This window comes from Lipotes vexillifer, unplaced genomic scaffold (assembly GCF_000442215.2).
Source record: "Lipotes vexillifer unplaced genomic scaffold, Lipotes_vexillifer_v1.1 scaffold325, whole genome shotgun sequence".
Taxonomy (NCBI): Eukaryota; Metazoa; Chordata; class Mammalia; order Artiodactyla; family Lipotidae; genus Lipotes; species Lipotes vexillifer.
In genome coordinates, this window is record NW_006799313.1 from 817,704 (window position 1) to 827,446 (window position 9,743).

At 36.2% G+C, this 9,743-nt stretch overlaps 1 protein-coding gene across 1 annotated transcript in view; it reads left to right on the forward strand.

Annotated features, from left to right (window-relative positions):
* Positions 1-9,743, forward strand: part of MARCHF5 (membrane associated ring-CH-type finger 5) — a 53,143-nt gene that overhangs the window by 34,200 nt on the left and 9,200 nt on the right. The window contains exon 3 of the mRNA XM_007471558.1: positions 9,673-9,743. This exon is cut by the window's right edge and continues 75 nt beyond it. Coding sequence (XP_007471620.1) covers positions 9,673-9,743 — 71 coding nt within the window. The remainder of the gene's footprint in view (positions 1-9,672) is intronic.

The following is a 9,743-nucleotide window of genomic DNA, read 5'->3' on the forward strand; positions in this document are numbered from 1 at the left end:
AATAGATTGGCTAACACTTTAGTTTGTCAGTATAATGTTAGGTAAGAAAAGGTACCTCAGAGTCTTAATTTCCATTTCTTTATGAGTGAGGTGGCTAACCATTGGAAAGCAAGAAAGAATGCTGTTGTGGTTTTTTTTTTTTTAACATTTTCATTGGAGTGTAATTGCTTTACAATGATGTGTTAGTTTCTGTTGTATCACAAAGTGAATCAGCTATACATATATCCCCATATCCCCTCCCTCTTGCGTCCCCCTCCCACCCTCCCTATCCCACTCCTCTAGGTGGTCACAAAGCACCAAGCTGATCTCCCTGTGCTATGCGGTGCTTCCCACTAGCTATCTATTTTACACTTGGTCGTGTATATATGTCCATGCTACTCTGTCACTTCGTCCCAGCTTACCCTTCCCACTCCCTGTGTCCTCAGGTCCATTCTCTACATCTGCATCTTTATTCCTGTCCTGCCCCTAGGTTCTTCAGAACCTTTTTTTTTTAAGATCCCATATATGTGTTAGTGTACATTATTCGTTTTTCTCTTACTGACTTCACTCTGTATGACGGACTCTAGGTCCACCCACCTCATTACAAATAACTCCATTTCATTTCTCTTTATGGCTGAGTAATATTCCATTGTATATATGTGCCACATCTTCTTTATCCATTCATCTGTTGATGGACACTTAGGTTGCTTCCTTGTCTTGGCTGTTGTAAATAGAGCTGCAATGAACATTGTGGTACATGACTCTTTTTGAATTAGGGTTTTCTCTGGGTATATATATGCCCAGTAGTGGGATTGCTGGGTCATATGGTAGTTCTATTTTTAGTTATTTAAGGAACCTCCATACTGTTCTCCATAGTGGCTGTATCAATTTACATTCCCACCAACAGTGCCAGAGGGTTCCCTTTTCTCCACACCCTCTCCAGCATTTATTGTTTGTAGACTTTTTGATGATGGCCATTCTGACTGGTGTGAGGTGATACCTCATTGTAGTTTTGATTTGCATTTCTCTAATGATTAGTGATGTTGAGCATCCTTTTGTTTGAAAAAGGGTACTAAATATATATTAAATATATTTTCCCCAAATTTAAAAAAGTTTTTCATGGCTTCAATTTAATGAGAATTTTACATTTTTAATATTTTCTAAGCTATCAGTTACTTTCTAAGAATAGTCTGCATTGTTTCCTCTAACCACATGGCCCTCTGTTACTCATCATAAATCCAAGCGGTTACTTGCCTGACTGCTGTCATAAAATATATTGTTGGCTTATTTCATTACTTGAAAACCAGTACAGACTTAAGAATTCAGGTACTTTCTTCATATAATTAAGAGTTTCTAGTAATATTTACACTTGGCCATCAGAGAAGTGTTTATTTTTGCTTTGCATTATTATCTAAACGTCTATGGATGATCAAAAGAAAGGAATTGAAAAACCAAAATCTCCATAATGATTCAATCTTTGAGTACCCTCTGATGGGTTTTTTTTGTTTTTGTTTTGTTTTGTTTTAATTTTTATTTATTTAGGCTGTGTTGGGTCTTCGTTTCTGTGCGAGGGCTTTCTCTAGTTGCGGTGAGCGGGGGCCACTCTTCATCGCGGTGCGCAGGCCTCTCACTGTTGCGGCCTCTCGTTGCGGAGCACAGGCTCCAGACGCCCAGGCTCAGTAGTTGTGGCTCACGGGCCCAGTTGCTCCGTGGCATGTGGGATCCTCCCAGACCAGGGCTCGAACCCGTGTCCGGATTCTCAACCACTGTGCCACCAGGGAAGCCCTACCCTCTGATGTTAAAGTTTGTATTTAGGCATCTCATTAGATCTTCTTTGGCCTTCCTTTATATACCCTCTTATGAGGCAGATGACTAGAATACCTTCAAAGTAAGGATTTCTTGTGTTTATTGCTGGATCACATCTAGCCTTGTTCCCTAAGATTTAAATATAAATTTAATATAATAATTAAATTAAATATAAATATAAATTATATTTAAATATAAATTTGTTTTAATAAGTATCTTCAATAGGGTGCACACTATATATAAATACTGGTAGCTGAATTATAGGGCCAAAACACAATTACAGAATCTTACATTTTTTAAAAAGTAATTACTAATTATAGTCTGGTGTCTTTTCCCTCTTCATTCCCAGATTCCCTGGCACCATGAATTTTCCTGTTCCTCCTTGTCCCAGACCTTTAGGCAAAAAAGATCTGTCCTTTATTTCTTACCTCAGATTTTCCTGAAACAGTCTTATTTTTATGCGAGAGCCTTATACCATAAATTTTTCCTCAAACATCTGTCTTGGATTATACCTCCTATTCCAGAGTTCTAGTCTACTTAACTTAGTATGCCATTTTTGAAAGAACTAATATCTGATGTTGGTACAGTGTAACACTAAGTACTGTATTAAGAGCTTCATATACATTAATTTTCACAAAAACTCTGAGATAGATATTATCTTCATTATCATTATAGATGTAGAAATTGAGATCTGGAGATAGCATTTTGTCCAAATTGACACGGTAGACCCTACCTAATCCTTACTCCCCTTGTTATTTTGCCTCCTAAGGAGCCTACTGTGGGTTTCTTATATAAAGGGGAAAAGAAAATGAAACAGTAATGTCAGGTTGACTTTCCTTAGGGTATGGTTACCTGAATTTTACGATAACCCTTTGTTATTTTCTAAAAAGTAGTTTTTCTTATTAATAAAAGTAATTATATTCTTATCATGGAAAATTTGAAAAATATAGGTATGTTTAAAGAAGAAAAGAATATGTATTAACAATTCCTTGGCATATATGTAGTAAGTGCATAATTAATATTGCCATCTATTTTTATGTATTAATAATAATTGATGGTGGTGTTTCTTTTATCACAGCTTAACTTTTTCAACTTTTAATTTGGAAATTCAAAGAATTTCATACCTTAGGCATGGTTTCTCCTAAAAGCAGACAAAACATTTTTTCTCTAATAAGCTTTAATATTTCTTTATCCTTTCTAACAACTCTCTTTTATATTAAACTACTTTCGATTGATGCTGCTTTCTCTTTTTTTTGTACTCACTTTAGATACAAAATCTTGTGGATTCTATTCTAGTTTATTCTGACTTTAAATATTCTTAGTTTTCCTAAAATATATTCATTTTAGCATGCCTGTCACCAGGAACTTCCTTCCTGCCTATTGTGTCATGTTCTTCAGAGATCTGGCTAACGATTTTTATCAATTAACCCCCACCTTACTGGCATACTAGCTTTTTAAAAATATATAAACCCTTTGAATAAAGTCTTTTGCCTCTAGTTAGAAGGTCTTCTAGCATGCCCCCCTTTTCAGATCATAGATTTCAAGGTCAAGATTCACTTCTGTTAATTAGTAAATACATACAGTAATATTAAAACTCTTGGGCTTCCCTGGTGGCGCAGTGGTTGAGGGTCCGCCTGCCGATGCAGGGGACGCAGGTTCGTGCCCTGGTCCGGGAAGATCCCACATGCCGCGGAGCGACTAGGCCTGTGAGCCATGGTCGCTGAGCCTGCGCGTCCGGAGCCTGTGCTCCGCAACAGGAGAGGCCAGAACAATGAGAGGCCCACGTACCGCAAAAGAAAAAAAAAAAGAAAACTCTTTGCATCCTTACCCCCCCTATAATCTTTACTTAAAATTTGTTAACGTGAATCTGTGTAGTTTGTATGATGCTATCATATATTTGTCAGTTTTGCCATAAAGTTTTCCAGTTGTTTAATGTGTATTTATTGTTTGTCCCTAACTAGATTGTAGGCTCCTTGGAGGCAGAGGCTAGTGTGTTAAATTTTATTTACATTTATTTTAATGCATAGTAAAATGCTATGTGTACAATAGGTGCTTAATAAGTACTTAGTAGTTGATGTTATAGCCCTCAAATATTCTATGAGCTAATCTATTCTAATGAGGAAAAATTTAAGCTTTCCCTTGGCACAAGCTATGTACTCATAAAGAACTACTTTGATGATCTTTAGTTACTTTTCTTGGTAATACACTATATGTATACACCAAGACATAATATTCATCTGCTTTGACTCTCAGTCTTTTATTCATCATTAGTTTTGTTCTGAGGGGTTTTTGGTCAGTTATTATTAGTTTGGTTAAATAAAAAATTGTCCAAGAACATATCCTTTCTTCTGTTGACAATCCAATGACTAACTTTCATCATTAAGCAAAGTAAATTAAAGTCTGAGTTTGCAGAATGTTTGTTTTTACATAAAAAATGGTAAAATCTCAACCTACAAGCAGAGCAATTAAGGATGAACTTACATGAGCTTGTCTGGGGCTCTTAGACCTAGCCTCCGGCATCTTAGTGTTTAAAACAGTTATGAATGCTAGAGAAAGAGTTAAAAGTTAAAACTCTTTACTACCCCATCAAAATTCCCACGTGTTTTTCACTCAGTTGATTTGGTGGTTGTGATATTCATGTTTTCAGTAAAATCCACATTTGTTGTTGGACCATATAATTAATACTTTTTTTAAGTTGTTTTTTAAACAATGAATTGAGTCAAATACTTGCCACAGAGTGCTGCAGCTAGGTCCTGTGCCATTATATTCTAATGCCCTGTGGAACAGGCCAAAGTGCCCTGATATACTGCCAAGTACCATGTGCTGAAGATAGCTGTATCTTAGTCCCTGAGAGTGATAGATACCAATCATCATTAAAAAGCATTTTTTAAGCACCTATCTGTACATGGTTCTATCCTAGGCACTGTACAAAACGAGTTAAACAGACATGGCCCCTGCCCCCTGGGAGTTTTCAATCTCATGATGCTGACATGGACAGACTTAAAGGATATTGAGACAACTGAACAAACATTGAACAAGAACATAAAGTACTAACATTATGCACAAGCAAAGGGGTAAGTGCATTTTGTGGGATAGTATGTAAAGGAAGCCTCGTGGAACAGGCTTACAGGGTGGGGTAGAACAATTAGTCAGCCTCTATCAGGTTAGGTTAGTTTTCATTGGAAATTTGGGTGTTCATACAGATTTAATCAAAGTAGGGACAGGACATTCCAGAAATAGTGTGCAACAAAAAGAAGACTTGGAGCAAGGAAAGAAGTTTAGACTCTTGGTGACCTCGAAAATCTGCAATTCTCAGCAGTCCTGAACCTGAAAGTGGGGTTGATGTTTTGGCTTAGCAAGTTGGCATTTGAGTTGGGTCTGGAAATCTCTTTTATAAATTTGGCCACTTAACAGAAACCTTGGAGTTCATGGGAGCTGTTATCATCACAGGGACTTATACAAGGTTATCTTGTGAAGCATTAAATTATGTTTTGTGTTAGAAACTTTAGCACCGTGGCAGTGTTTAGAAATTATTTTTCAAGAATTGGTCAGAGGTGTTTTTGAGGATACCTTTCTGTCCCCAAGAAAGGTACTGGGAATTCTGGGTATGATTGTATGCAGTGCCAGGAGATTTTGAACACTAAGTATTACCTGCCCTTCAGTCATTAATTCTTAATTTCCAAAATGTACCTTTAACACCATGCATACAGAGACTTGAATTTAAATCACAACATAACAGTCACAACAAATCTACCTTTGCAGTGCCTGCCAGATAAAACTGATTACTTCTTTTCAGTAGACATGGACTTAGAGTTTCCCTAATAGTTCTCAGCTCACTGTTTGATGTCATTCAAATCTGAAATGCAAAGATTTGAATTTACCCAAAACATCACGTGTAGTCATTTTCTTTACAAAAGCTTTATTGTGCAAAAGAATTCACAATAGATTTCCTTTTAATTACAAGTTTCCTAGTGCTCTTTAAATTATTGAATTTTCAAAACTTGTATTTATACAAGGCTTCTCCAATTGCCATTCATTGTGTAAATACAGTACTGTTGGAAGTATAAGTGATGAAGCCCACTGAGGCATTAAAAATTCAATAATACCTTTTAAAAATACTAAATAAAACCTTTTTATGCCCTTGCATATTTAACTTGTGAAGTACGTTTATTCATACTTCTTCCTCCCCATTAGAATTGAGATTTTTAAGGGCTAGAGTCTTGCCTTTCCTCATTTCCTGTAACTGTACTTTAATCTGACAATAAGAAGAGGCTAGTGACTGTTGCTGTTTTCCTTTTATGACCTCAAGTCATAGGATAGTACATAATAAGCTTCCTAATAAGAAAAATATGATTGAGAGACTGCATCCAGATGATTTGCGTGATTGTTCTTATTCATCAAATAGCTTGCCTAGATAATCTTTAGCTCTCAGAAATACCTCCCTTGGGTGGCAGTTTATAATTCTAATGGTATGTTTACCACTAGGCATTTATCCTTCCTTTTAAATATTAAACTAATCTTGGACTAGTCTATCTGGAAAAGACTTGAGAGGTTTAGGCAAAATAAACTTAAGACAAAAGCCTAGACAGAATTTTGCCAGAAAAACTGGAAATAGGGATTATAAAATGCAGCCAGTGACTTCATTTAATCCAGCACATCTGTTGCATATGACCCAAGGGATAAGTAAAAAATTTCCAGAAGGAAATATGAGGACTTATTTGTTTGTTTTTGTTTGTACAGAAGGAATTCATACCCAGTGATTCAGAAGAAAATTGAAAATTGAGCTTATTCTGTTGGAACCTTCTGAGATCTTTAAAGGAAAGACAATTCAAACATCTGTCTGTTGTCCATGTTCACAATAGATAAAATCGGTAGTGACTGATTACTTTTTAGGAACTATGTTTTCATCTAAATGATCTGTTACTTTTTTTAGGAATTATATTGCTTTGCTCCATCAGTAGATCTTTCCAAGCACCCTTTTGAAAAGGTGGGGGATGGGGGGGCAAAGGTCAGCTGGAAGCAGGTAAAATACCTTCTCTCCTAATACATTCTGATTCTGACTGGGTAGAAAATAGTCTCATAACTTGGACTTCATACAGAATCATGAAAAAGGAAGACCTAGAGATTTTCATATCATAATTTTTCTTAAGTACCTCAGTAGAGAATTAAGCAAATTTTTGAGAATCAAAGGCATTGGGATTCGTCAATAAGCAAAATAAAAAGGTTACTTTCGCTTTGGAGCTCATATTCTAGTTCAGGAGCCAACAAACTTTTTCTGTAAAAAAAGTATATATATATATATAGAGAGAGAGAGTAAATACAGTTGACCCTTGAACAGTACAGGCTTGGAGGGGGGAAGGGGTGCCAACCCTCTGCAGTCAAAAACCCACATATAACTTAGAGTCGGCCCTCCGTATCCACAGCTCCTCAGTATCCCTCCATATCCATGGATTCAACCAACAGAGGATTGTGTAGAACTGTGGTATTTACTATTGAAAAAAATCCTAGTGTAAGTGGATCCATGTAGTTCAAACCCGTGTTGTTCAAGGGTCAGCTAACTTTGCATGTGGCCATGTTTCTCGAAAACTTTATTTACAGTAACAGTGAGGTGGATTCGGCCCATGGGCCATAGTTTTTCAGCCCCTATTCTAGTAGGTGGAAACAATAAGTAAATTAGAGTATGTTAGGTGGTAAGTGCTTTAGGAAAAAGAAAAATAGAGCAGAGTAATCAAATAGGGAGTATGATGAAGTAGAAGTTGACAGGGTGGGCCTCACTGAGGTCAAGAAAAAGAGGGGGAACTAAAAAGGAGACTGAAAAGTTAGTGACTGGAAAGAAAACCAAGAGATGGTGATGTCCTGGAGATGCAGTGATTATTAGGAAGAAGAAGGGAACATCTATCAGATGTTGGTGGTAGGCCAAATAAGAGGAAGGCTGAGATCAGACCATTGGATTTAGCTATGTGTGGGTTGTTAGTGACCTTGATGAGCAGTTTTGGTGGAGTGGATTTAAGAGAGAATTGGAGAAAGAGAGTGAAAACAGAAAAATCTTCTGAGTGATTTTGTTGTAAAGGGAGCAAAGAAATGAAGCAGTGGGAAAAGAAGGATCAAGAGAAGGAGTTTCTTTTTTTTTTTAAGATAGAACAAATAATGACATATTTGATGAAAATAATCCAATAAAGGGTAGGGGGAAATGATGTAGGAGGGTAGAAGTGAATTGCTAGACCTGTGTCTTTGAGTTGGTGACGGAATGGGATCTGGTGTATAAGTGGGGATTGACTTCAGATAGGTGTGATGTTGGTAGGTGGAAACGTGCTGTAAAGAGTCTGTAGTTGTTGTTTTGTGGCTTCAATTTTCTGATTAAAGAACTATCGATAGAGAATATGAAAGCTTAAGTTTTGAGGTTTTATATATACCTGTTGGCTTTAACTTTTAGTACCAGCATTTCAGGGATCTTTGGTGACTTAGTATACTAAATGCGTCTTATTATGCCTTCTTAGAGGGTTATAAACTTAAACCTGCAAATTTGTGTATTTTAAGGATTAAACCCTACATTATGAGATTAAATAATGATACATGTAATGTGTGGCACAGCGCCTGCTATCATGTAGACTGTAGAGTCAGTATACATTGAACTAGGCTTACTTTATCTCTTTGGTCCCAAAAGATGCCTTGTCATAGTTTTAAATGTTATGTAAGTTAGATTTTGACAATAATAAGTTTGTATGCTAAATTTAAATCATAGGTCCCTTTGACACCTCTCCTAATGTTCTTCCTTCTTCACAGTATGGTCTGTCTTTATACAGCGACTAGTAATATTACTGGCTCCAGCAATCAGGGGGAACTATTGATCAGGGCTCCACAGATGGATGCTTGTTCTTTTAATAATTTTATCATCGTATTGCTATTTGAATTTCTTTGTACAATGAAAATAAGTTGGTTTTGTATACAGCATCCTCCTATAGATTGTAAGCCCCCAGAGGTAGGTAAATACCTCTTATACATTTCTAAGAAAATGTCCTAAGTAATAGTTTGTACGTAGAGGGCATTCAACAAATAAGATGATTTCTAACCAAGTCAAGGTTGCATGTTCCTTTAGTTCAACTTAGATATTCAGTTCTTTATTTAGGCCTTGCTCTAATTCATGTCTAAGACTTTTCCACTATTCTGGAAAATTCTGGAACTAAATTATATCGGGCTTAATTGCAATTATTATAATTCCTCCTAGTATAGTTATTCCAAATAACTACCAGAGGAGATAATAACCAAATTTTACTTTGCAAGCACATAATAATAGAAGCATAATTGTCATATACAGCTGTTGGAATGCCATAAAAACTGGCATGATCATTAAAAGTTTGTTAGAGAATAGTACTCAACTAAGTATAGTATATTGGATATCAAAGTAAGATAGGTTGACTTTGTGTAACTACAAAAAAATAGCCTAGGTTACCTTCACACACTATCAAGGAAGTAATAAGTGAAGTCAAAGAAGTGATAGTCTTACCAAGTACTATAGAAACTAATTGTGGCCAGGAACTGTTTGTGAAGAGCAAGTTGAAATGACCATGTCATTCTGCAGTAGCCAGTGTCATTAAGAGAAGTAAGAGAACTATTTTCCTTTATAAGAAGCAGCTGTGTTTAAGGCTTTACTCTTAGGTTTACTGATAAAGATAAAAATTTGAAGAGGCTATTTCCTAGGATTTAGGAAGCAAAACTCAGCTATTCATGCAGATGACTGAGAAATTCTAAATCTGTTCAAATCTAGGTTCCCATTATATTTATAAGTTATTTCTAAAGCATCAGGGCATCCAACTTCATAAAAATATTTTAGATTCTGTTTTTTTTTAATCTGTCTTGTGTTGAAACTTTGTTTTCTTTATATTATAGGTCCAGTTGTTTACGTCTTGGATCTTGCAGATAGACTGATCTCAAAAGCCTGTCCATTTGCTGCAGCAGGA